General features: G+C 45.4%; 3 protein-coding genes and 1 long non-coding RNA gene across 6 annotated transcripts in view; 3 read left to right on the top strand and 1 right to left on the bottom strand.

The window, feature by feature from the left end:
* Positions 1-1,782: 1,782 nt before the first annotated feature.
* COX17 (cytochrome c oxidase copper chaperone COX17) lies at positions 1,783-4,402 on the top strand. The gene is made up of 3 exons (XM_079316590.1): positions 1,783-2,045; positions 3,690-3,798; positions 4,196-4,402. Exons 1-2 carry the CDS (start codon positions 1,927-1,929, stop codon positions 3,772-3,774), a joined length of 204 nt encoding a protein of 67 aa, XP_079172716.1. The 5' UTR covers positions 1,783-1,926; the 3' UTR covers positions 3,775-3,798; positions 4,196-4,402.
* LOC306807245 lies at positions 2,462-3,454 on the top strand. The gene is made up of 2 exons (XR_013775676.1): positions 2,462-2,872; positions 2,917-3,454. It is a non-coding gene; the product is annotated as an uncharacterized lncRNA (long non-coding RNA).
* Positions 4,403-7,810: 3,408 nt separating the features above from the next.
* POPDC2 (popeye domain cAMP effector 2) lies at positions 7,811-18,771 on the top strand. The gene is given in 5 exon segments (XM_079305888.1): positions 7,811-8,764; positions 10,984-11,092; positions 14,356-14,563; positions 14,566-14,721; positions 18,328-18,771. Coding segments are annotated over 5 exon segments (1,101 nt in total). The 5' UTR covers positions 7,811-8,219; the 3' UTR covers positions 18,411-18,771.
* A 730-nt stretch (positions 18,772-19,501) lies between these two features.
* PLA1A (phospholipase A1 member A) overlaps positions 19,502-27,899 on the bottom strand; it is a 34,961-nt gene continuing 26,563 nt past the window's right edge. The window contains exons 7-13 of one of the 3 annotated variants that reach the window (XR_013774236.1): positions 27,737-27,826; positions 26,744-26,911; positions 25,700-25,789; positions 25,138-25,246; positions 21,271-21,435; positions 19,847-19,981; positions 19,502-19,698 (exon numbers count right to left, since the gene is read on the bottom strand). Coding sequence is in view for 2 of the 3 variants with exons in the window: in XM_079305673.1 (XP_079161799.1) it covers positions 19,897-19,981; positions 21,271-21,435; positions 25,138-25,246; positions 25,700-25,789; positions 26,744-26,911; positions 27,737-27,826 (707 nt within the window). In the remaining variant the exon portion in view is untranslated. Of the gene's footprint in view, positions 19,982-21,270; positions 21,436-25,137; positions 25,247-25,699; positions 25,790-26,743; positions 26,912-27,736; positions 27,827-27,899 lie in introns of all 3 variants that reach the window. The other 2 variants (XM_079305673.1, XM_079305674.1) reach the window with 2 other exon arrangements.

Genomic DNA, 27,899 nt, shown 5'->3' with positions numbered 1-27,899 from the left:
AAATGCGGCATTCCTCTCAATATAAATTCAGGAAAATCTTATTTTGGTCAACAATTGCAACCTTATTCCAGCTCATCACACCTGGCTGCATGGCCTCACAATGCATGTGTGCTGAACCAGGAGGCAGTGTGGGTGCAGGTCACCTGAACAACCTTGCCAGAGAAACAGCACAATGGGGAACAGGCTAGTGAGCAGAGATCCATGTATACGTTGGTCACTGATTAGGTGTGTAAGTGTTACATGATACTTTCTGCTCCTTCTTGTTCTTGTCAGTGTTCCTACAGTTTTGGATCCCCTTAATACACGACATAAACTGTCAGATCTTTTTTGACTCTTGCAACACCCCATTAAATGTATAGGAGCTCCATCCCAGTGGGCATGTTAATCTTTTTCCTATGCTGGTGACTATGCTCAGCAGTCATATCTAGTGCTGTCCTGTCCTTCCCCCATTACCTGTGTGGGGCATGCCTTTGGTCTGCAATGTGCCTGCCAGTCTAATATGTGGAAGTTTCATGCTGGAGCCATCAGGACTGCTGGCAAACACAAATGCAGCACTGGGAGGTGACAGACTATGACCTAAGAGTCAAGCTGTGGTTTGTATGCGACAGAGATCTAAAAGGGAAGAGTGGCTACTGATGCCTTGGTTTGGGACAGACTACAAAGGAAAAGCAGCTCCACATCTTCTCCCTTATTGCCCATGCTGTTGTCGAAAAAAAATCAGATTCATTACCTGGTGTGCAACAACCCAGTAATTACATACTCAAGAGAGACACTGATTATTTATTTTAGAGTTGTGCAAGCCTGGGTGTTCCATAGTATTCCACAGATCAAGCACACTGACTACCAAAGCTTTTTACTATTTACACATTTTAGCAAACAAAGAAATTAATGTTCATTGGCTACAAGTTACATAGTTCTCCTATTAATTAGTATTCTCTCTTCTATTGGTTAACAATTTTCTCACTTTTCATGCTAAATAGTCTGCATGCTCAGTCTTCTACTTGAGTCAGTGTGTTTCTGGGATCAGTGGTACATGAGTTGGTAGTCACCATCTCCCCCTACCTGAATTAACTTATACCCACCTAGAGCTGTTTTAACACAATTGCTGAGTTAGTTTTATTACTTTCTTCCCTATCTTGGGAGTTTTGCCAGATGTCCTTGTAGCCTGTACATTTTGCATTCTTTGTGTCCAGTATCAGTGCACATCCTTCTTTCCAAGACTTGCTACTCTCCCCCCAGGTCTGAGATCACTGAAGCATGTCAAACATGGATAGCACTCGGCGCTTGTTAGTTGCTCGCTGTTTCACAAACTAAATATCCCTTCTTGCTGTTTAGGATTGAAAGCATAAAAGATCAAGCATCAGAGCACATCCTTTTGCAGCAATGCCAAGGGCCGGCCTGGCTGGGCCGCTGCAATGAAACTGCAACATTGAAGTCCCCAGTGATGGCAACTGTGCTGTATCCACCCCCACAAAGAACTGATCCTCTGTTTTCCCCACTGGCTGAGTAGGAAGAAAGAGGTTTAGGTGGCTGGCCACAACTTTCAGTGTGGAGCCCGGCACTAGCAGAGCCGAGGGCGTCACTTGTTGCTCTTGCTGACTGCAGCGGGTGCCAGCTGCTCTCGCCTGACGACGCCATGTCTTCTCCCCGCTGCCCGCTCCCTCCTCCCACTTCTGGCCCCTTCAGTACCGAGTGTCCCTAGAAAATGTCACTCCCGCCCCGCCACTGTGTAGCAGCGCCCACCCTCACCTTGGGGTGACAGCCAGGAAGAGACGAGGGAACCGGCGGGAAAAGAGCCCCACTTACCCCTCCCAGCAGGCCGCGGGCCGGAAAGGGGCGGGCGAGCTCTCCCGGAACCAGCCGCCCGCCCGCGGCCATTGCCGGCCTGTTCTCTGTGCGGCCTAAGGGTGCCGGGAACTGCCCGCCATGTCCTCGGTGGCCGCCGCCAGCTGCGACGGCAAGGGCTCGGGGGAGGCGCGGGAGGAGAAGAAGCCGCTGAAGCCCTGCTGTGCCTGCCCCGAGACCAAGAAGGCGCGGGACGCCTGGTAGGGACCCGGCCTCGAGCTTCCCCTCGGCGGCCCCTCCGCGCCCGGGCGTTCTTCCTGCCGCCATTGTGTACGCCTTGCCCTCCCGGCCCGTCTGCTCCTCCCTTCCAGGAGTTTGTGCTCCTGCCAGCGTGCGCCGGGCATTTTGGGAGCTCTCCCCACCCCGGACGGGGGATGCAGGAGTATCCGAGGGAGGAAGGAGAGTGTGGAGAAGGAAACTGTCTTAAAAGAATAATTTAGAAGTGAGGAGATTAAAACCTCATAGCCTGTGTTTAAATCAGGTTTCAAAGATCAGCTTTTAACGCTGCTTGTAAATCTTCACTATTGTTGATTGAAGCAACGCTTAGCGGCAGTGATAACTTCCTTACTGTTCTCCTGAGTGTAAATTACATTCTCTTTTAAATGAAGCATTGAGTCTCAGAGGATGACGTTTCCCAGAGACTTTCAAAATTTGACCGTGGCCTATGTAGCTGCATTGGTATTTATAGGCTTAGTCATGATCATAGGACCTATAAAATAGTATGAAGTTCACCCTCAAAATGGACCTCCGTTCTCTTTGAGTTTTTAAAATTTTAAAAAACTTTTAAAACTTTAAGTTTAAAAAACTTTAATCTGATTACCAGGTTGTCTTTTTTTTTTTTTTTTACTTTGCTGGTGATACAGATGGTGTTTGGTAGGTGACACAATACTGAACACTGTTTTTGCTAAATTTAGGGGAGCATGTCTAATTACATAGCAGAGTGAAGGTGAATCCAGGGCCCCCTAAGAAAAGGTTAGTAGGATGGATGTTACTGGTCAGATGGAGTTGCCCTGGAGTTGTCCATGGAGTGAGCATGGAGTTGCTCCATGGAGCAACTCCATGAGCATGGAGTTGTCCATGCTCATTGTAATAAAACCTGGGAAGAAAACTGAACAGCTCCATCATTCATTCAAAAACCGGTCTGAACTGCTTTTGTGGTATACATGATATACCAACAATGAGAGGCTCTTGAAGGGATGAGTAACATCAAAAGTCACCATATATGGTAAATAACTGTCAACAGTAGCTGCACAGGTGTTTTGTTTTGCTTTTTGCGTCAGGGTCCTTAAATTGCGACTGAAGTTGGACTAAAATATAATTTACTGAAATTTACTAGAAATTTTGTTGCTTCCCTACAAATAATTTGAAACTGGCAAGCTCAGCTTACTTGATAATGTGACAGCCTTGTGTTGTATAGCAAATCCCCATCCAGACTTGCCCAGAATAGACCCTGGCCTGTTGATAGGCAGTTGTGTTATGCCTGTTGTCAGAGTTCTAGGTGTGCACCTCCATGCTTGGGTAACTTTTTGGGATAGTTTCATACTGTCCAAAACAGCACTCTCCTTGACAGGATAGGCAAAAAACCAAAATCAAACAAACAAACAACCCCCCCCCCCGAAAAAAACAAACAAACAAAAAAAACCCCAAAAACCAACCAACCAAAAAAAATAACCAAAAACTGCCCCCCCGAAAAAAACCAGCCAAACAAAAACAAACAAACAAATCCCTCTGAATCCTAATAAGGATTTTTAATTTTCCCCAAGTTGTCAATTCTGTTTCTTTGACTAAAACTAAGTGAACATTTTATTGCTGAACCCTGGAAATCTTTTTGTTTTGCTTTGCAGCATTATTGAGAAGGGAGAAGAAAATTGTGGGCACCTAATTGAAGCTCACAAAGAGTGTATGAGAGCTCTGGGCTTCAAGATATGAGTGAGATGAGCAGGACTAAGTGGGGTGAGTACAGCCTTCATGACCTCTGCCTCTGAAGTGCCCTGGCACATCAGCTAGTATCACTGGAAGGCCCATAGTACTGTTCATGATGGTGTTGCCCCTACGAGAGAAGGCAGAGCAGTCCTAATTGACAGTACAGCCAATGTTGCTGTCCTGTGAGGGTGATGAAGCCCTTGACAGTACACAGCCTCTGTGAGTCACCCTTCAGCAGTACAGAATGGTGCCATCTCTGTTGTCTTCTAAGAGATCCAAAGCTCAGTTTAGATTTCTGGTGCTAGGGCGCATGAGAGTTGGTTTTTGTGGGTGGCTGATGGGTTTTCTTTTTGTTGATTGTTGAACTGTTGCTCAATATCCAGTGGAAATATGTGTTTTGTAAAGCTGTGTTTCTTTTCTCTTCTAGATGATGTCTTTGGTGTGACTGTGTTCTGGAAAGCTGCAAACTAAATTGTTTCTTCAAGTTACTTCAAAAAACAAATATAAACAAAAATTTTATTTATAAAGGGTCTTTAATGATAGAGTATGCATCACATCTGGAGCTTTTCCACTGTTTACTCTGACCACTGCTATAGAAAATATATTTTTCCTCTTAATAAAAGCCTGAAAATGACCAATGTTCCCAACCTCTGTTTCTTTTTAAGTAAAGAAATGTCAGTTATCTCCATACTGAAAACAGTGTGCTGCAGGAATGAGAGAATGAGAAAAATGTGTAATTATTAATATAGGAACACGAATTACTGTGGTGGTGTGGTTGAACAGAGGACTTCAGTGGGTTTTCCAACTGATGCAAATCATGAAATGTTAGTAGAATTGCACTCTTCCAGCTTTCAGCAGTCGTGGTGAAGCTTGTAGTGCTATTCTTGACAGTAACTGTAACTATGTTTGTACAAAGGTGAATGCAGTCTTATGAAATTAACTTCCTTAGAGTCAAAACGGTATTTGATTTCCCCGTGTTCAAATTCTTTTGATGGTTTTTGAATACCATTACCCAAGCTTCATTCTTTTAAATTAAAAATCAGGTACTTCCCATCTCAAATTCACTTGAGACAGTAGTTCAAGGGAAAGGGAGTACAGGATTGTTCTTTGTCACTGCAAGTGACTTTTGTGTGCAGGTTGCATGCCTGAAAGTAAAGCTTTTTTTTTGTACTGAGTTTTTGTTGTGTTGGTCTTGTGCTATGCATACATGGGGTTTTGTTTTCTGGCTCCTCTTTTCACTTGTATGAGATGGTAGTGGGAGGATAGTTGTTGCCTTTGATTCCTTCTTATAATCTAGAGAAACATTAGGTGCAGTTTCTGGTTTGTTACAGATGGGGCTTTTCTGGCTCCTTACTATGTATTTGTGCAATCTTAATGTTACTCTTCCTGTGGTGAGTTGACTTTCCTGAAGATGTTATCTCTGTGAGATTTGGGACTGATAATCTGTGTATTGTGTGATTACCAAGGACACAAGATTTATTTGCCAAACATAGTGCAGGCTCTACCTGCATTGCATCATCACATGCAGCTAAATATTAAGTGCTACTGGTTGAGTCCATTTTAAGTGGGGAAATCAGTGCAGTTCCTGTTTCCACACTGTCTGTTTCAGTGCTGAAAAGCTTGAAATGTCTGTTTTTCTTCTGCACAAGCACATTTTGTAGTAATGCTTATGTTTTTATTCCAGGGAAGGATCTTAATGCTGCTCAGGTGTTTTCGATGAACTTGCCATCCTCATTCCAAATAATTTTCAGCTTTAGTATGTCTGTTTCCCATTGAATCAGTATTGGCTTTTGAACACTTGTCTTGGATGAGCTAGCATCCCTGGATGAAGGGCACTTACTCTAATCCAAAGCAAGGCATGAAAATAAAATGTTTCTTTAGTAATAAGAGGTGGGTTTTTTTTTATTTTGCTGGGTGGAAAACTGAAAGTTCTATGAAGATGTTCTGTATGGCCATGGTACTGTAAAGGGAGAAAGGAAGATTTTGTTTTGGTGGTTCAACCACTTTACAAATCTTCCTTTTAGAAATTTGAGTCTGAAAACACTAAGTTAATCTCTAGTGTATGCTCCAAAATCTTTTACGCTGCTATATCATTCTCTTTCCAGTGTTACATTGGGACCCAGCAGAAAAGTTGCATAGTTTCTAATGAGAGCTTTGTAGTGTTGTTGCTGTGGGTTGAAAGCTTCCTGTCTGCCTTTCACAGAGAAATCAAAACAGGTCATCCTCACCCATGGTGCTGGCTTCGGCATCACTGCAACACCACTGTTTATTTTCTGGAAGATGTCAGATGAAGGCCTTTTTTTATCCTACTGAGTCATTAACACTGTTCCAGTTAATTTTTTACTCAGGAATTTACCTAACTGAAGAAATATATTACTAACTTCCTTTTTTTCCACTTTCTTTGCTGTTCCTACAAAAGGGTTTTGGTAGTATGAAGAGGTAGGAGAAATTGCAGTGGTGCTTCTCAGGATGCTTCCTCTAACACAGTTTTACATTTCTAGTAATAGCAGTTCAGCTTTGTCTCACAGATCTAATGTAAACTATCTTTCTCCTAAGTGTTCACAGTCTTGATATCCCAGCTCCCCATTTTATCAGATGTCAGCCTGTCTTGGAGAGAAGGCTCTTTACAGGTATTTTGCAGAGGCCTAAAGGTAGACAAGTTGTTGGGATCATATAGCAAATATATGACAATGGTATGAAAAACAGAATCTGGATCCCAAGATTTTTATTGTGGTGCTTTAGCTATAAGACCATCTGTCCTGCTTTGCAGCAAAGGTCGAGAGAAAGTTCTTTATTTTCCCCATAACTCTTGCAGATGAGTGTACTCATCTTGTGCAATGCTTAATTTGTCTTCTTTCCTTCCCACATGTCAACCTGCCAGGATGGCTCTTAGGAGTCATGTAGCTCTGTATTGCGTGTGGCCTCATCATTGCAGAAAGAAGATTGTACTGGCCAAGACCATGATGAATTCTTTAAGATTGCCATAGAGCATTGCAGCCTTGCCCAGGAGACAGTGTTATTCCAGAGCACTATTAGGTGGGAGAGGTGATTAGTGTGTCTTTAAGGCAGGGCAGCTGCAAGCTTGGCCTGAAACATGACCACCCTTGAAACCCTATCTCTACCCGACTAACCCATGCAGGCTTACTTCATCCTGAGTTGGGAGACCACATGGGTTGGATCAATGCCTGAAATGTAACGGCATCCTGGCAGTGGGGCAGATCCTGCCTGTGCAACTGATAATATGTCACTTGAAGCAGGGAAGGAATTGCATTTATGCATGTTTTGTGTAGCTGACTGTGGCGGACTGACTTCAAAGGCTCCCTCTTGTGCCTATGTCCTGGGTTACCCAAGTGGGAAGTTGTCCTCCTTGGGCTAAAATGAAGGTCTGGGGCAGGTTCTAAACAGCTATTTTAAAAAATGAGAATGTGAGATGATATTTCTCAAGGGTGCTTCCCAGCACAGCCTGTAATCCCTCAACTAGGATTTCCCCCCAAAATGTGCTTCCAAGTGTTCTACCCTCACAAAGCTTTTGGCAGGAATAGTCTCATCTTCATGACAGATTAAACTGCGTGCCAGAGGCTTGCCCTCGCATTCACAGTTCTCTGGCTTTGCAAAGCTTTTCCTTGTGCCCCTTGATCTAAAACACCCCACAAAAGTGAGCTCCCTGGCATAAGGGGAGTCTGTAATGGACCTGGAGAGTATTAACTGAGAGCCAGCCTTTCCTATTTTGCTAAGTCCCTGTCTCAGTTACCAGTCACAGTGGGAAAAGGGGGTGACCTTTTTTGTGCTGGGTGAAAGTCACTCTCTTGCAGGAGTGCAGAGCAGTAGAGAGCCTGATGTGTGACTGGAGCTTGCCGCGATAAGCTGGTTATTTTCCCTTTTCCTTTCCTCTCCTCATGCTGTGCTGGGCTTATCTGGCTGCCTGAGTTATGTTAAGTAGTGGGTGCGTGCTTGCTGTCCGTTCTCCTCACTGCTTTTGCTCCTTGGATTTCAATTCCAAACATGGTTATCCATTTGGGGTCTCTCTCCATTCCACTGCCAAGAGATACACATTCCACACTCAACACCAGCTCCCTCTGCTGCTCTTTCACGGTCGCTATTCCATTTGCTGCAGCGCAGGCGAGACAGGCAGTGCAAGGAGATCTCTGTCCTGTCTGTGAGTTTTCCAGCTAATGGCCTCAACTCCTTTTTTGACTGAGCTCTTTTGGTCTCAGGTTTGCCAGCTCCTTTTCTCGCTTTTGTGGCTAAGAAGGGGGCCAGCCGACGCATTGTGAGCCACAGAGGAGGGGTTAACGCTTTTGGAATTTTTTGGTTGCAAAAACATTTGGCAGCACTCTTTTAGCATGCTGCTCTGAAGCACTGCTGTGGGACCAGACAGTGCTTAAGAGGAAGAGGAAGAGGAACAGCTACCCAGCAGCTCTGGTTTCCAAGCTCTGCAGCACCCTTTGTGAATGACAATTCATTTTGAGCGCAGGACAGCTGGGGAGGGTGGGGACTGGGGAAGGATGAACGCAAACAGACCCTCTTGGGACCAGGCTGTTTTCCAGCCTCCGGTGTGTGATGCCTGGAAGAAGACTATGGAGGAAGCAGCCTACCAGCTGGCTAGCTGCATTGTCCTCCTGGGTTACATGGGGGGAAGTGGCATCTTTGGGTCCCTCTATATCTTTGGCCTCCTGGCCCCAGGCTACTTCTGCTATGCTCTGTGGGGCTGGCTGAGCGCTTGTGGGCTGGATATCTTCATCTGGAACATGCTGCTGGTCTTCGCCTGCTTGCTTCAGCTGGCTCACCTGACTTACCAGCTCCGTAGAAACACCATCCCAGAAGAGTTTGACCTCCTCTACAAGACCATGTACCTGCCCTTGCAGGTGCCCCTGGAAGTCTACAAAGAGATTGTGAAGTGCTGTGAAGAGCCGGTCCAGTCACTAGTCAGAGAACAGAATTATGCAGTGGAGGGCAAGACACCCATTGACCGCCTCTCATTGCTGCTGTCTGGCAGGTAAGGACTCCCCCATTTCTGAACAAAATCTGACAGCAAACTGCTGTGGCTTATTGTTGTATTATCACCTTCTGTAGAAACTGGGGGTGAGGATTATTTCCTTCCTCTGAAAAAGATCTGAGATATGCCAGGGTTTGTTGGGAAAGGGGGAAATTTGGTTTTTGAGGCATTAGTTTTGTTTTGTTTTTCTAACTTAAGAGTATTTAAGGGAATGGTTTGCAGACTCAAGCTGCAGGCAACAAAGTGGCCAGCTCAGCCTTACCTGTGATACTTTTGATGAATACTTACTCCTTTGTCCATCATTTTGAAGTGATCTTATTTCTGGTGAGAGTAGATTGGCTGTGAGAATGTGCTTTTCAAGGCAGGAGAGGAGTGTGTATACACCTATCGTCTCTGGGGGTACCAAGCACACCACTGTGATGTGAAGAGCTGTGTGCTGAGGCCTCAATTCCCCTGCTCTCCCTGGCCAGCAGTGTTCAGGGAGAAGTTCCTGTTCCCAACACCCCAACCCTCAGGGCTTAGACATTTTTCACTTTGAGCATCATTTAATCAAAAGACTGAGTATTCTCAGAGGGTATGTGGTGGGTCCTGCCTAATCAGGTGCCCTTCTTTCCCTGTGCTGTGAAGCATTTGTAATATTCCTTCTTCTGGACCACCAAGGAGAACCTCAGGGACCTCTAGACAGTCGCACTGAAGATCTAATTGAATTAACTCGGCTGACCAAGTACTAACATTTGTTCACCTGAGATCCTGTGGCATGCCTTTAGCAGCATATCCACTTAATGATTTGCAAAATCCAGATGCATACAAATAGCAATAGTGTTTTCTTCCAGTCTGCTGCCAGGAAGTTGGCACTAAGGTTACATAAGAATGGGAAAGGAAGATCTCTATATTAGAGCAGTGCTGAGCTGCAGGGGGTGTATCTCACAAGGCTTTTCCTTTGGGGATACAAAGCATCACTTGGGACTCCTGTTTCACTGCAGTGGCCAATCCTCTCTGGTGAGGGAGTGTGTGAAGAATGGCTGATCTTCCTTTGTTTTGGAGTTGGTCCCTTTCTAAGATGCATTAAGAGGATGTTGAATAGTAAAGCACTGGAAGGATATTTGGTATGTGTGTTTCTAGTAGCACTTCCCCTCACCTAACATCTCTGGTGAGCAGATGGCTCTGAAGTTTACTGTATCTGCAAATAATATTGATGGGGAAGAGTATGTGGTGTCTTGACCTGCAATGAATAATGTGATGCTACTCTGTGAGCATGAAAGTGCTGTAACAGACAATGACTAGTTGTTGGGCTCTCTTTTGCAATGGGAAGTATGCATTTTGGCTAGTAAAAAATGCTCCATGGAGATGGGAATGGATTTATATTTCTTAGTAACCACTCTATGGCCTTGTGAGGTCCTTGCTGACCCAGCAGATCATTTCTGTGATGGTGCTCGCTCTTAAACTGAGCAAGTGAAGTGGGGCCTTGGAAATGCAGAATATGCCTGCATCAGAAAATGTGCCTTACAATCCCTGAGTCTTCCAGGCATCACTGCCAGCTGATTAGAAGTCAAAGGTAACTCCTGAAGGCAAGAATTGCCTTTGCGCATTATACAACAGGGTTATGTGGTGACAGGAAAGCAAGAGTCCCCAAGTCTGGTGATGCACTGCTGTGAAGAGAACTCCAGAGGGCCCTGGCATTGTCCTCCAAAAGTAGGCGAAAAGGACACTTAGAAGGCCAAGAGAAAGTGAGCGGTAATGTGCAGCCAACTATGAGCTCTCAGGGTGATCTGTGAGTAATCGTGGGCAGGAGGATTTTTGGGAATCCTGAGTGTAATGACTTCCAGTACCAAGACTGGGTATGCCCTTGTGCAATCCTGGAGACAGGAGGAGGATACAAGTACAAAGAGCCACTGCCTGGCTTAGAAGTACCTAGAAAACAGCAGCAGTCCTGTGGGCTGAGAAGTCCTGTGTTAGGACCAAGCATTGCACCTGTGTGGGCTGTCTTTGTAGCAAGAAACATAAAACAGGTGGAATATGGGGAAGTGGCAGTAAATAGTTGCCCACAGAGAAAGGAGGGATAGCCTCATCACTAAAGCAGCTGCAGCTGTCCCAAGAAGGTACAAGACATGTGAGACAAATATTTCTTTCCTCCCTGGTGGAACACACTGTTTGAGCTCTCGGGTTTGTGTGACATCTGTTTTGTGGCCTAAGCCTGTCTGCTCACCTGTCCTCTACAGGATCCGAGTGTGCCAAGATGGACAATTCCTTCATTACATCTTTCCATACCAATTCCTGGACTCTCCAGAATGGGAGTCACTGCGACCCTCTGAGGAAGGAACTTTCCAGGTAACCCCAGCTCAACTTTGTTCCTTGGTGCTTTACTGCGTGGCTGAGAAGGCGGTAGAGAGGCCTCATTATGCCATTGAAAGCTCACCAGGAATACTTCCTTCCTGGTGGTTTAGCCAGCCTAGGATTGAATGATCAGCTGATTTAACCTTTTTTTCTACCTTGTTCTGAAGACCTCAGGGCATGCTCCTACTATCTGCTGATAGCAAGGAGGGTGGAGCATCGTGATCCTTTCAGTTTATCAGGGAATCAAGGTGTCAGATTGCTGGCTCTCTTCCCTTATAGTGTTCTCTAGTACCTATTCTGATTCATTTGCTCTGCATGCTGCTAGTACAGTGCGTTGTCTCAGCATCAGGATGGCAGCCGTGGCAATATGCAGCAGTGATGATAATCCATAAACATCCTGTTCCACACAGAAGTTTCAGATGGTCATGTGTTTTAGGTGGAGAAGCAGAAAGGATGATTCATACCCAAATATGGTTCTTTCCGAGCAGAAGGATCCCCTGCTGAGAAGCCAGACCAATTCTCATTTGCAGTAACTGAAAGGATTTTAGCCTTGCTGTCAACACCCCAGTGTTTCTTTGGCATTCCTTCTGGAGAAGATTACTTAACCCTACATCCCTCTGTCTTTAATACACATGCCAGGATGGCCTGATACTTGTCAGGATGTCAATCCTGATTATGTCAATTAGGGCATATGAGGAGGGATTTTGCTAATCCCTTGGAACCATGTGACAGTTGTGAGGGAATGATGCTTTCTCATTAGAATAGCCCCAAGCAGACTTGGTTAAACCAGGGCAGCTCTCCAAATCTGTTTTCCTAGGGTCTGAACTTGGCTCATGTGGAAAGGATCATGGTGATTGCTCCTAAAGACAGTACCATCACCAGTGATTATGGTTGCAAGAGATAGATGCTTGTGTGACTGTGGCATAGGACTACAGATTATGAGCAGAAAAAAAGGATATTGGAACAAGGTAATGAAGTAGAAAAGGCAACAGCATGGCTATGCTAGGGCTGGTGGTATCTCATGTTTTGCACAGGCCTTCAATCTGGCAGCAGGCTCTGTTAGCTCCTGAGCTCTATTTGCCCAAGAATCGAGCAGGGAGGGTGATGACTGTCAAATGCTACAGGCAAGGAAATGGCTTACTGCAATGGCTGACTGCAGGAATGTAACCTTCAAAGACATCCACAGCATTTTCTGAGCTGATTTCCGTAGAACTGAATGTTCCCAGACCTCCTGAGGGTCTTTATCTATGATACGTGAGATGGATTGGGAATAGGCTGGTGCCAGGCTGCACCAGCTCTGCCAGCACCATGCTCTGACACATCTCCTGCTCTGCAAGACAGGGCTAGTCACTGAGATCAGCTGTGCCTGGCATCAGGATGGGGAGGTAGAGCCCTAGGCAGGGAAGGCCACATGCTGGGAATGCCTAAACCCCACATATGCTTAGGGAGGAGCATGAAGAAGTAGCAGCTGTGTGAGACCAGCCATCATCAGGTGTGACTTGACCAGTCCATGTACCTGTACGGACCATACTCTTGGTGGCCATGCTTAACCATAGTGATGTGCTGCTTTTGGCAGCTGTTTAACCCACTAGTCCCTCTCACCTGAGTAGTTAATAAAATTCTGTAACTTATCTCAACCTTATTCCTAGCAACCCAATAATTTGGTTTAAAAAGGGCATATTGGACTCTGGGTCTTTGCTGAAGGAGGGCATGGAAGGTTTTTCTTGCCCCATGGCTCTCAGGATTGAAGAATTCCAGTTCTGAGCCCACTGAAAAATGGTAGAAGCATGACTTAGTCTATAAGAATAGCTGGTTTCCTTGAGCTTTCTGCTTTGGCTGTCTGCTTCCCACAGGACTCTTGGGTCTCAGGGCCTGAAGGAGTTTGGTTTCAGGGCTGGTACTTTCCCCCAGAAGGCTGAATTACAGGCTCTTGCTGATGCTGGAGTACTTGTGTCAGGGGGGATTCAAGAGTAAAATCTGCCTTGCTGTCTTGGATTGGTGGCAGGTTTCCTTATTGCATCTCAGTCCCTCACAGGAAGGGATCACTTTTGATCACTGCCAGAAATTGGTTAGGAAAATGAGATTCCAGTAATTCCAATTTCTCTGTGACCCTTCTTTTTGCTTGCTTGGCCTGGGGAAGTTCTCAGGTTTTGTCTCCTATATTACTTTCATCAGACAGCTGTTTGCAGGCCAATGGCATTAAATATCAAACCCAAGGACACACACATGCAGCTAAGCCATGTTCAGCTTCCCAGTGGCCCTCTGCCATGGTGGCTGACCAAGGAGACCCCTGAACACAGAGTGTAAGGGAGCCCCCAGGATATTTTGGCTCTGGCACTTGTTTGCATGCCAGTGTCTCCGTTACACTCGGATGTTCTTCTTTGGCCCAGGGCAGTTTGACCCTTCTTGCATTTCTTGTCTTTATTATTATTATTTATTATAGTGTACACTTACATCCTATATAATGTTTTTGATTGAAATTGTTCTTGTCCTACACATGGGGTAAAATCTCTCTTTACATTGGCAAAACCAGAAGGAAAATGAAACATTCTCTAAAAGCAGTCCAATAAATCCTCATGAGTTTTCTACATATACATGAACACAATAAAACCTTTTCATTTCCTCTTCCTGAGCAATGCTGCACAATGTCCTTTAAGGCCATTCAGGCCTACAGAGTCCATCAGAACTGCTGAGACAGGATGTACCTCAGACACAGGATCACTAGGCAAGCTTTTCAGATGCCCCTTCCAACACTCAGGGCCTTCTTTGAGTAGGGCTTGTGGGACTCTGCAATCCAGCAGCAGAATGGGTCAGCAGCCTCCCCCAGGGCTACTTGCTGGTAACTCAGATTGACTGGGCATGCAAAAATATCTCCCTCTGTAGCATTTTTGTGGACGGATAGCAGTGTCTTTGCTGCCCTGTTCCTTTCAGCTATATCCCTCAGATATCAATAGGGACCATTATCTGAAAGCAAGAGGGTGAATCATAGCTATCCATGTGGCTGGGTTAAATGAGGACATGCTACTAATTGTGTAGGAAAATGGGGTCTTTGACTCCTTAGGGAGAGAAAACAGCAGCAGGTAAGGATTTATCCAGTCATTCAGCCAGGACAATCTGGCTCTCCAGCCCCACCATCTCCAAGAAGAATAGGATTCAAAGGGGCTGGAGGGTATTCCCTGGAGTGAAGTACATGGCTCCAAGGTGGGTGACCTCCACCCAGGCAGTGGGACTTACTCCACTTGCTCCCTGCCCCACAGGTCACACTCACAGCTGAGACTGATTGCAGCTACATCACCTGGCCGAGGAAGAAGCTGTATCTTCTCCTGAGGAAGGACCGCTATATCGCCCGGCTCTTTTCCTCCCATTTGGGCTATGACATCTCAGAGAAGCTCTACTCCCTCAACGAAAAGCTCTTTGCCAAGTTTGGCCTTCGCTTTGACATCCGCTTGCCCAGCCTCTACCATGTCCTGGGCCAGCCTTCTCAGAGGGGGAGTCAGGGGACTGTGAGGAGCTGCTGCCTGGCTCTGGCCAGACCAGCATGTCTGAACCGCCACTGCAGCTGCCACCACCACTACCACTGGCTCTGCGCCCCTGGGCTTCCCGACCTGACAGTGACCTGCTGGGTGAGGACTCCACCAGTCTTGTCTTGGAAGATTTTGCTGAGTTGCCGGGGTCTTTTATGGACTATGTGAGCGAAGGGGAGTATATGAAGTGAGGGCACTCCTGGCACGGGCACACCTCACCCTGTGTGGGACCCTTGCGTAAGTACTCACTTGCAGAGCAAGTCTTTCCGTGATGCATCTGCCTGGACAGAGCACCGGCCTCCATTTGCCATGGGTTTGTACCTCTGCAGTGGTTCTTGGCCTGCTGCCCCAAGGAGTCCCAGAAGATGGACTCAAGCTTTGTGGTTTTCTTAAGGAAATGCAGCAGGGCAGAGGCTTGACTCCAGTCACTAGCTGTACTGTGGGGTAGAAGAGTCAGTAACCTGGCCATAGAAAGCTCTTCCCCACCCAGTTCTCTCCCCATCCCTGAAGAGAGGCAGAAACACTGAAGTGATGCCTGGGCAGGTAGGTGATATGAGTGGTTACAGATACCATGAGTAGAGCTATGCCAGGAGATACTCCAGTAGTGAGCTGAGCAAGAACTCTGCAGGTGAGACAGCACACATCCCAGGAGATGCCAACAGGACTAGAAACAACTCCAGAGTTTATAGCATTTGGTAGCAAGGAGTTGCTATACATCCTGCAAGTGCTCAGTCGGGGCAGGAGGAGCTCAGAGTCCTTCCTCTCTCTGTCCACCACAGCTCATCAGAGCATTTGATCTGCCCTCCTTGTTTCTGCCGAGATTCATCTCTGCCAGATCAGTAAGGTGTTGAAAAGTCTGCCCCATGTGCTATGAGTCTTGGCTTCAGTCACCTGGGGTGGTCTGGCAGAGTAAACTTTGTTTTAAGATACCCCAAACTCTGCTTTCCAGTGAGTGGGAATGAGATGCTCTCTTCCAAAATGCCAACTCCTTATTCCACAAGGGAAAAACATTCTTGTGCCTGGTGATTGTTGAAGCAGAGGAATAATGCAGGCAAACAAATAAATGGGAGAGAGGCTTGTTCTTGAGATTCAAATGCTAATGGCCAAGACAAATTCCACCTTGAACTACTTTTAGCTAGTCACTGCATGCCAGCTGCTGCACACCAGCTGAAGACCCCAAAATGTGCATTCCATTCCTGCTGCCACCCACAATAATACATCTGCCAGGCTGCCAAGCTTGGGACTGGGATTTCTGTCCTAGAAGTGACCCCTGCATGTTGGGTCTGCACAGCAGGGAGGAAGTTGCAGGACTGGGCTGCAGCTGGGGTGGCTGCCTTCCATCAGGCAGCCTTGAACACTGAGCACCATTGCACCCTGATCTTCTCTGTGCTTGCTTGGATCTACTTCTGCCTGTGCTGTGGACTCAGTGGCAGGGAGCATTGGCTCCTGGCATGAGCCTTGACAAGTCTGCAGTATTCTTCATATTATCTGGGATATGAAAAAGTGGCCAGGGAAGGCCAGGTTTTGGCTAAATCAGATGAAGAGTTAGCAAGAATTTTGATTAGGGTTTTGTTGTTGAGATTGTTCGGTTTTGTGTAGTTGGTTGTTGTTGTTTTCTTTTTTAAGGAGGCACAGAGAGAAAAAAAAAAAAAAAAGCACATTTGTGAAGGAATGTAAAGCCCCTGGTTTTGCTGGTAGGTCTGCTGGAGAGATGAATTTGCAGCTTTTTCAGTCCTTACTTGGAGAGGCAGGAACACTGAATCACTTATGAGGCATCCATCCTCCTAGCTGTTGGAGTGTCTGTGTAAACATGCAACCACAAGTGAATGCAAGTAGAGTTGGGAACATGGCAAAGTCACTTTACATGTGCTTTGATTCTATTTTGCCTTCTCCATTCTACATCACTGGTAGAATTCTCATACTTGATCAAGTTCAATAAAGCCACAATTTCAATTGCAATTAAGAAGGAAAGGAGACAAGTAACATTGTAGCTTTTTTTTTTTTTTTAATTACACCCATTTTTGGCAGTGAGGCAATACTGTGAACATAGGCACAGGAGTGGTGTGTGTGTGTGTGTGTGTGTGTGTGTGTGTGTGTGTGTGTTGGGCAAAACTTTGCTACACAGCAAAAAGTTATTCTTTCTTTCACACAGTCCTGTTGTGAGCTAGAAGCTTTTGTCTTTCTAGATCTTGTGATCTAGTGTCAAGGACTGCTTCTATTCACTGCAGAGACCTACAATAAAAACCCAGATGTTTAGAGGCTTGCATTTGAGGTGGGAAAGGAAGATGATCTTCCTTGTCTATTAGTCTGGAGACAATAGACAGTGTGGTATTTTAATTTTTAAGGTAATTGGACAAGGTATCAAAAACTCTGTTTAGTGTGTTCAAATGGTTCTCTGTTATCCTCCTTGGCACTTGTGTGTCCTAACCACATCACATCCCAGCACATCCCATCACATTGCACATCACATCCCAGTGGCACAATAGCAGTTGTAACATCTGGACAATATTCCACAGTGACTTGATTGCCTCACCACAAAAACTAGTGATACACAGGGGCTGCAGGCTTTCCCTCCATACAAGCACTTGTCACAGCTCAGCAAATAAACTGAGCAGGTCTGCCGTGGCTTAGGTAAACTTTCATAACTTTTTCCTACATCTGTAATCAACAGGGAAACCCCCTGCATTATCATTGTTCAGGGTAAGTCCCTGAGGTCAGAGCTTCTCTGGGGCTTTCCCCTCGTCTGTGCTCTCATCTCCTTCCCCAGTAATTTTCAATGTGGGTAATCACCTTACAGTTCTCTAAATTCCCCATGCTGAAATGTTTCTGTGGGTCATGTTCCTTTTCCTTTTCTGTCACTGCAACAGTCACCTTGTAACAATACAGTTCAGGAGGGCTATTCTTGAATGCCTAAAGTGCTACAAAGGTCATACACCAGAAAATACTCATGGAAGATGTATTGGCCTACTATTCATGTCATCTAGTTCCTTGAAAGCATTTCTAGTCTGCTTATGAGTAAGATGGTCTGTGATATCCCTCTGATGAGCACATTCTTTCTAAAAGGAGGATGCTGCCTGTTTGAAGGAGGCAGGTTCAAAGGTTCTCTTCAGTACTTGCTTTAACTGTGTACTCCAGAGGAAAGAAACATTCCTCGTGTGGAAATGTAAACAATCAAGACCAACCTGCTTTTTCTCCTGTTCGTATTGGATTTGTTCTAGCATGTTGCTATCAAGTGTTTGCAGGATATGTAGCTGTTACTACCTGTTTTTTTACAGTTACATCTTGGGCCTGCCTTTCTATTTGGTGGGTGATATGGGTGGATAGATGCTTGATGGTCTGCAACTTGGTATCTAAATTAGTAGTTAATGTTTTGTACCTGCTTTGACAGCAAAGGAGAAGGAGCTATGGGCTTTGTTTAACCAATATCACAGAAGGCACTTTGGAAGGCTTTGCTTTTGCTGTCTTGGAGTGGGTGCATAATCGTGTTTCCTGATTTAACAGTTGTTAAAGAATTATATAGTTTTGCATGCCAATTTAGGAGGGGAGGAGAGAAGAACAGGTCCCATGAGGTTTGTGTCTTGGAAAAGTCTGAAAGTATGATAGTAATGGTGTGCTCTCTTTCTCTCTCTCTCCCCACCCCTCCCCCCCCACCCCTTTCTTGCCTGGCCCCCTTTTCCTTCCTCCTCTACTGCATTCCTTCTGCAGCCTCTGAAAATCATCTCCAGAGTTCTCAGCCTCTCTGCAAAGGACGAGCCCCTCTGGGTCCCACTCAGACCCCCGAACTCTAGGGAACAACAGACTGTTTTGATCCCGAAGCCCTTCCCAGGGAGCAGATGCTCACACAGGTTTTTGACCAGAGACACTGTTTAGCATGCAGAGATGTCTGCCAGCAGATATCTACACTCAGGAGCACATGAAGCACATGCTTAAGACTGCAGTGTGACACTCCATCACCTCCTATGCCATAGCTGTTCACCAGAGGTGCCTTCCCCAGTGTTCTTGCACGGTTTGTTTTATATTCTTACCTCTCTGAGGTTGTCAGCAGCTCTGTCACCAAAGTGCACCAATATCCTGCAAGCAATACCAGCCTGCTTGCAGAGTCTGTGTTCCCTTTATTTCAATGATTCCCATTAAAGTCAAAGATGAAAATTCTGGTGTTTGAGAATTTGAAGAGGGAGAAAACAGCTGAAGGAAGGGAGGAAGGGAGGAAGGGAGGAAGGGAGGGAGGGAGGGGAGGGAGGGAGGGAGGGAGGGAGGGAGGGAGGGAGGGAGGGAGGGAGGGAGGGGGAGGGAGGGAGGGGGGGAGGGAGATCACTTAAAGTGATCTCAAGGCACAGAGTGTATTGGGCAAGGGGAAATGGACCAGTTTACAGCTTTGATAAAGGACTTGCAATGGAGAGTTTGATGATATGCATATCACTGGGCATCCACTCTAGTAAGACCAGAAATTAATTTTCCAGGAGTCAGGATTTCTCATTTATGACAAGCACAACTTCTCAAAGAAGCTGGTGAAAAAAGACTTCTGGTTGGTTGTTTGCATTGATTCTTGAAATAAGAAAGAGAAGGAATTGAGATTGGGAACAGGTGTAGGCAAGAATCCTTTTTTTGTGTGTGCTCAAGGGGGTGTGACCTAAGGTTGCATAAACATCAAATGAAAAAAGGAATGAATACAAAACATCTGTAAAGAGAGCAGCCATTGGTAGGAAGGACAATGCCTTAATGAAAATGGTGTAGAGATGGAGGGCCTCCTTCAAGTCCAGCTGCAATGGGATTTGTCTCATAAGCTTCCCCAGTTTCCCATTGGAACTCTGCCTAAGAATGACTCCTTCCTGTGCCAAACTTGGACCACACAGCTTCACCTGGCTGAGGAAAAATAATACCTCTCATCTTTAATATGAAAATTTCAGGACAGATTAATATAAAACACTAATGAATTATACTAATATTCCCACTACAAAAAGAGTGATTTTATCCATTCATTCTTTTATACTGATTCAAACCTTGAGATGAAATGACTTTCCTGTCTCACTTTGAGAGCTGGGTACAGAACCTGTGAGACAAAAGTGTCAAGCCAGTCTTTTAACTGCAAGATTTTGCTGTAACCAGTTAACCTTGTATTTGTCAATCTGCCACACACTTCTTTTCCTTGACATCTTGCCCCTAGTGCAGGGAGTAAAAAACTCATCCAGTTTTATGGTGAAAGTATCATCTGGAAGCAGAGAACAGCAAAAGGTTTAGGAGTCCTTTCTGATTCTCTGTATCCTGAAGGTAGAGCTAGGCACAAGCAGTAGGCAGGTCATACGAGATGTCTGTTTTGCTGGGGAGGGTGAGGCTCCAGGGCAGACATGACATTGTCCTGCTGTGGGAAGAGCACAGAGAAGTCAGGCTGGCATTGATAGGTGGAGGTTGCTATCCTAACACAGAAGCAAGCAAGGTTCTAGACCCTGCCCTGCTTCGCAAGAGATAGTGAATAGGATGCTGTGCCCTGTCTGGGATGAACTGGGTGGAAGGGCGTGCATGCATTTGTGTCCTTCATTTTTCCCTTGATCTGAGCAGCACCAGTGCTCTCTGAGTGCTCCCAGCACAGTGACAGGAGCACAGATGTGAGCCTGTGCAACTCTACAGTTTTCTGTCTGTATCAAAGCCAAGTCCAGTGCTTCCAGCAGTGCAGGTTAGCATCTCTTTCAGGCAATGTGCCTTGCTGTCTCATTCATAAGTGATAAAAACACATCCATCCCAACTCTGGAGTGCAAAACATGCTAGTAAGGAATAGTCCTTATACTCAAGGGGGTACCTGGTATTTATATAGCCTTTTTCCTTCCCCTATCTGGGCCTATTGGATATATTTTTACTGCCTAGAAATTTAGCCTTCTTACTGTCCTTCAAAACAGAATTTGAACCTGCTTTGAAGTATCCACTCGCTTGCTTCAGGCTTGAGCCAGCATTTCAGAAGCAATGTGGATGGACATTTTAATGTGTCAGTATAGACACAGCTATTTTGTCCTGCCTGCATGAACTTCAGATCTGCAAAACTCCTGTCAAGAATATTGTAATATATGGAGAAGACAATTATCTCTCTCAGGATGAGAACAACTTGGCTGCTTTTACTCCAGGAAAGGTAACTTTGGCTGAAGATATATACTCAACCATGTCTGACCTAGAAAATTCCAAAATGGTTGTCTATAGCCTTAGTGCTTAATAAAGCTTGCACTATAAGACACAGAAATATATTATTGGTCTTCTGTTGTCTCATCCTGAAAAAGTTCACCTGTCATGGTTTACATGGGGGCCCATTATAGACAGGGGAAGATAGAGAGGGAAAACAAGGACAAAGGAATAAATTCTAGTTAGTACAAGTTTTTGCCATGGTTTATGACTTAAGTGTCTTCAAGGTGATGTAATCTGCAGCCCTGTTCCTTCCATGGCACAACAATTTTATCCTGGGGTAAGAATTTCAGAAAACTCCTAGAAATCTACCTTTGTAGCTTTTCTGTTTCACAAATATAAAATGAGTTACATAGGGACACAGAAGTGATGGGAAACACTTCTTCATGTGTTTCCCTAAATAGAAGGAAAAATGCATTGCTTCAACCCCCAGGCTGCATCCATTGGCTCAGTTAACTCCTGTATGACATTCCTGAGGCTTACCTGCTATTGAGAGGCAATGGCGCTACACAGAACTTGCCAACAACATACGGCTCATCCTTGCTCCAAAAACGATTCTTGGGGATATACTTCAGGGTCACTCTGGTGATCTGGCAGAGCGGAACTTGGTGGGCCAGCAGTTGTTTGCCTGTCTCCTGGTCCTTAGGTCTGCAAGGCAGGATGAGAAATTTGAGGGACATGTTCAGTCAAACCTGCAGATACAGTCCATAGAAACACTGGAGGAATCTGCAACATTATTACAGGAGGGCTTCACATAAAATGGAGTGAGAAGACTCATCTGTCAAAACAAGTCATTGCATGAGCATTTTACAGGCTGTCTCTCCATGTTTTATCTCTGTATTCAGGAATATTTCTGTATAAATATCCTTAGTTCCATCCCCAACTATTCTTACTGTTGCATATTGATTGAAACACTGCTCAGCTTAAGTGTAGAAAAGTCAACATCTATGAAATGGTGAATGGCATGGATGGGGATCAGTTGTTCATCATTTCTTCCAGTACACAAACTGAGGTCCTCAAAGAAAGCTAAGAGGTGGAAGGCTCAAAAAGAATGCACACTGGACAGAGTACCAGTCCTTTCAAACTGTTAAAATCCTTGCTTTAGGATGATGTAAATGCCAGGAAGTTTACATGACTGTACAAGTCAATGGAGGGGGAGTGGATAGGTTTGTGGAATACAAAAGCTAGTAAGGATAAAGATCTCATCTTTGGCTCTGAAAGTCCCTGAGACATACTAGACACAGGGAAACTCTTTGGGGAAATATTGCTACATGCTTACACAGAGATTTTTTATACTCTTCTCCAGCTACTTGCTTTTGATCATGTTGAAGGTGGAATGCTTAGATAGAGGGATCCTCTTGTGTCCCTATGCTCTTACCCAGGCAATGTGAATTGAGAAATGATAAACGTTTGGTAATGAGCCAATGACCAGAGCCCAGTGAGTTGTGTGCCAGAGACCTGTGCTGCCCAGGTATTTTAAGTCCCTTCTATGGAGTTTATCCAGTGGGCCTTACACTTACTCGATCTACTTGGTACATCCTAGAGCATTGATGTACCTGTGCTCATGAAGAATGATATATGTGCAGCTGGCTTGGCATGGTCCTGGTGATGCCTTGGGTTTTAGTTTTTATATTTTTCAAATTCTCTGCTGCTTAGTGTGTAACTCTGAAACTTCATATTAGGTGTTAGTGAGTTCTCTTCACAGTGTAGTTAGATGAAACAATCCCTTCTCAGCTAGACAATCAAGGACAACCAGCACCCAAAAAGCATAAACAACAGCAGAGGGAAGGCGGCAAGACAAGGGGCTGATACTTCATAGTGTCGGCCTGTGGTTGGATAATTGACCCCAACATATAGATGTACCAAAACTTATGAAAGTGTAAAAACTCGTGACCGGGATCCATCTTGGATTCAACTTGAGTATAGCCCCAGCAGGGCTCTTGTATTGCCCAAGGTGTATCCTTCCAATAAATACCTATTTTATTCCTTTTGCTCTGCCTAGTCTCTGCCAGCCTTTCCAGGCATCACCAGAACCACCTGGATGACAGTCTCATCAGAAACATGATGGCAGGAAAAGGGGAGAAGTGACAAAACGGTCAGGAAGAGCCTACAATTCTGCTAACTGAAGTTAACTCTCAGGCACAGGCTGTCAGCAGCAATCACAGCAGCCAACTCACACCAGCACACCCAATTCCTCCCTTAGACTGTAACAGTAGTTGCTGGGTTTTGTGAGTCTTTGTCTGGCTTGAAGCTGCTAAAAATAAGAAGCATGGCAAAACTGTCCCTTCAAAAAAGAGAATAATGGATAGAGAATGGAGGCCATCTCTCTATGGCGTATTGTCCATGGACAGAGGACCAAGTTGAAAGAGCAACTCCTGGGACTCACACTTGGTCCCATCCTGCACAACCTTTGGATGGATTTAGAAGACTTGGCTGGTTTTCTTGGATATAGGAGATGATGCCATATGATGTGTAAGCACACAGCAGGGCAGCTGGGAAGTGTCCTGTGTAACAAACTCCTCGCTCATCAGGCCCATGTCAGGTACTGAAGCTTGGAGATATGTCTCTTGGAGCATTCTGAGCCACTGGTGGGGAGGAGTGAGATTAGAATGGGTATTTGGGAGAGGAGATGAGAGCAGCAGTGTGAGGCAAGACACAACCATGTGAGTCCTTTGCTGAAGGTCTGAGACTAGCTCATCACTCTCATGTCTCTGCACTTCTGGGAGACTGCAGGATGATATACATGACAGATCATCTAAGTCACTGTTCGATTGGTGTCTGAACTGTGATGTAAGGATCTGTGTTTAGATGCCCATCTGATACTCTGAGCTTGACTGCACTGGAAGGCTGAGTTTTGCCTAGAGCAGGGAAATTTGCCCTTTGCTACTAGTGGAAAATAAAGCGATATTAAATTTTATACTCTCAAATCTGTAGGTTTATTGGTATATGCAATTTTTTCAGTTTAGCCTTGTGCTTCTAAGAAAGGCATTTAAAAGAAGCACAGCTGTTGTTTTTCCTCCCCCAGCAGAGCATCTCTGGATAGGCTAACTTCCACTAACTCCACTGTCTCATTAAAATGAGAGGGTACAGCAAAGCCTCAGGATTGTCTGCCTGACTCACTTCCCCAGGCAGCCTTTCACTCCAGGGCTCACATACCTCCTAGTGCACTCCCACCAAATCTAGTGTTTGGCAACTGCTAATGGAAGCAGTACACGGGTCCTGGTCTGACCTGGGTATTACTCTTTCTTCCCTCCTTCATCTGTGGAAAAAGCAGATTTGGCTTCCAAACCAGGAGGAGTTAAACAAACTGAGCTCCACAGGGTTGGAATACAAACCCAGATTGTGGTGCCTGGCTGGAAATCTGTCACCAAGCATCTGTGTGACTCTGAAGAGTACCCTAGAGCATGGCTTTCCCTTCCCCATTTCTCCCCCCTACCTCCTGGTGCCCATGACTTAATCAGCAACGCAATTAGCTCCAGGTCACAGTAAGGACTGTGTGGGAGCCAGCACTCTCAGGAGAGCTGCCTGGGACTCTTTAACAGATTGCTTTCCTGCTTCTTGACACAGCCAGCAGCATGTGCTAGCTGCATTGTGGTTGCCAGTTCAGAGAAAAGGGCAAGAAGTAGGAAGAAGTGAGGAAGACATTGGGGAACTTTTTGTGGTGGGGAGATCCCCTGGTGGCATGAGCTGTGGAAGCTGTGAAGTCTGATCTTTTAATTCAGACACAGTCTGGTGAAGGGTGTCAAGAGGCATCTTTCTGTCTACAAAGTAGATCTTGGTCCCCTGCCCCTTGCTTTTGCCTGCAATAGGAGTGAGAGCATTGCTGCATTACTGCAGAGGCAACAAGCTACTAACACATTTCTGACTATGGTGAGGTGCACTTGTCTCCTGTTTGCAGCTGCTGTCTTCTTGGGTATCAAGAGAAATGTCTAAGCCACCAAGTCCATCTGTCTAGAGCTCTGGCGGATTGGGGTCCTGTTGAAAGCCACCCGTATTTGCCAGAGCTAATAACTATCTGACAGTGATTGCAATTTAAAGTGGCACCAGGTCAGGGTATGGAGTGAAAAATAAACCAGCATAGCCACACAAAACTATGCAAATCTGGGATTCCCAGGGTGTTTCTACTGCTCTGTGCACTTGGGAAAGTCATGGACTGAGTCAGGGTTACTGAGTAATGGTAGCACATTCCTGATTCTTGAGGGCATTTAGGGAAAATGGGAAGGACTCAAGAAACAAGGTTGTGGTTTATCACTCAGGGAAATGCACTATTGTGCTTTTCCTGGACTAGGATAAACATCCTTACTGGTGGAGCTAGGGAAAAACAGGCCAGAAACATGCACTGTCACTCACATGGTGATCTTGGCTGTGTCCTTGGTGCTATTACTGCTGAAACTGATCTCAATGCTGGTGACTCTGTTTCTTCTCTTCTGCAAGTGGAACTCAACCAGGCTGTGGTAGACTGAGCAAGAAGCAAAGAATGTGGGAGTGAGGGCATGTGCTATCTGTTGGACCTACCCATGACAAAAGAGGGGCTCTAGCACTCGTTCCCTGGCCCCACCAGCAGAAAAGATTAAACAGACATAAGAAAGAATCAAGTCTCTGTGCTATGTGAGGCACAGGTGGCATGTCTGTATAGCCCAGTGTGAACAGACAGGCATTTTCAATCCCTTTTACTTCAGCCCTGAAACTAAGTAGCTGTGTTACTTCAGGGCTGTGCCCACACTAACAATTCTGTTGGAAAGGGTTTTACAGAGGAGATGTGCAGGGTTACTGCTCTTCAGTGGTAGGTCTCAGACCCTGTGGCCCACAACAGCTGACTCTGATGGGGTAGTGTACGTAACTGCCTGGGCTCCTCAGAGGATCTGCCTCACTGGCCAGCACCCTTCTGGCTCTTTTTTGTCGTGCTACTTACCGCAGAATGGGGCTGAAGAACTGGTCATTAAAAAAACTTTCACTTCCTGTGGCAGCCTGCTCATGTTGACACCTGCCTGCTCCAGCAGGCCTGCAGGAAGAAATAAAGTCAGTGCAGGGAAAGCCATGAATGACAGAACAGAAATATAATCAGTCACCTCCTTTCATTCTGCATGACTCCCCTGTCTTGGAGAACGGGTCTCTTTCTTAAACCGGTGCAAATCAGAGCAAGGAAAAGTTTGTGGGGTCTGTTTGACAGGAAAACCTCCTCTGGCTATCCCAGGAAATCATCACCAGAGAACCTCTTGGTGGTTTTCTTTTCATTTCTCTGCCAACAGACTGTGCTATCAGTTTCATCTGTACAAAATGAGCAAGACTAAAGATTACCAAGTCAGGAAACTTAGTGCAGATATAAATGACAGTGCAAACACAAGGGAAAATTAATTCCTTGGTCAAGTGAGAAAACCACCATAACTTATGGCCTGCATTGTTGAATAGCTGGCAAAATAGTTTGGTGAGACAGGGAAGAGGTGGCTGATCTGAGACCACATGCCACAGCCCAGTTTCAGAAGCCAAAAGGAGGCATCTATTACCTTCTCCCAGTCCGAGGAGATCATCTTTGGGGTGACTATGGCAGAAATTTATGAAAAGTAGGTGACTCAGCAACACTGAGTGCTGTAGAAGAACAGATTTCAAGCTTGAACTAGAATTTCCAACTGCTTCTTTAAACAAGACATTTTTTGGAGCTGATTGCCTACTGATACTGACAAGTGATTCTGGAAACTATCTTTCGACACACATCTGGGCCCTAGGAAATGTTTAAAGATCAGAAATGTTCAAGATTTTGCTGTTCTACCACGGGCAAAATATGAGCTATTATAATGTATCCGTAGAAGCCTGAAAACAAAACAGCTTCTCATTCTTCCCAAACAGATCCAAAGCAAATACTGCTCAGAGAAATCTGGATGGCATCTTGTGCTTTGCACTGACACCATCAGGAATGTATTGTCATCTGCTCTGGGAAGGACTCATACTGATACTGTACCGATTCTGGGACAGGAAGACAGGAAGGGTTCTGCACAGTCCAGGCAATGACCATTTAGAAAATCTTGATGGTTTGCACAGGGGAACCCCAAGATGGGACAGGCATGGTTCAAGGCACTGATGTAGAGATGTACTGCTCGCATGTGATCACAGATCATAAAGTTATAGACTGAAAAAAAAAATCAACCAGAGAAAATGAGTCTTCCTGTTCACTTCAGGCATTTTGCTCATTCCCAAGGAGCTAGGAGTGAAGGAACACCCCTACTGCAGTGATCACCTTCCCATTAATAACATTTTGCTGGGCATTTTTGTGGCTACAAGCCAGATCCCACTGCAAGAAAAGTTCTGCAGGAAGTTAGAAGTGTATATGTCTCTCACACTGAATCCCTTAGAAGAGAGGGACCCCAAGACTATCATGTTTCTCATCAACCAGGCCATCAATCAAGCTCTCTGTAAGGGGGTGCAGCAGCTTTGACTCCCACCTGTACTGAAACCTCAGCTATGGGAAATGAGGTACCATAGATATTCCAGGTAAGCTAACTCAATGCTGCTGACTCATGCAGAATGTATTTGGATGTTAATGAGCCCAGACTGATTACTGTGGAAAGTCCTCTTCTCTAGAAGAAAAGGACAGTAATTGCATGAACTGTCTCTCTAATTAGACACAACTCCCAGCATGAAAACAAAAAGCAGCTTTAGTTAGTGCTAAGAGCCTTTCTAGCAAAGTGTCTTCTCTACCGAAGCTAGGGTTTTGTTCACAGAGAAGCATTACCAAAACTGCATTTCTTGACAGTGGTGCTGCCAAGACTCTTCATCAGTATATGATTTTAATTTCACCTGCTTCTTGTACTGCTTAGAATAGATGTAGACCGTGAATATGTTTGTCTCACTTTCTAGCTTCCCTGGCTGTAGCAAGAGCTGCTTGCCAAACAGCATTTTCAGAGTCTGCTAAATGGCCATGAAAACTCTTTGTTTGGCCAGAGAGTGTTCTTACCTGCAGAGATGAATTGGGGGCATCCTGGCTGATCTTTGCCTCCATTGACAAAATAATCGATGTGGCCTACTGGAATGCGGATCCCGAAATCTGAAAGGAGGTGAAATGCCACTTTATTCTCAGGCTTGGCTCTTTTGTAGGCTTTACCCTGTATGTTGATGAC

This window comes from Erithacus rubecula (genome assembly GCF_903797595.1).
Source record: "Erithacus rubecula genome assembly, chromosome: 1".
Classification (NCBI taxonomy): domain Eukaryota; kingdom Metazoa; phylum Chordata; class Aves; order Passeriformes; family Muscicapidae; genus Erithacus; species Erithacus rubecula.
This window is presented reverse-complemented; position numbering and strand designations above follow the sequence as displayed.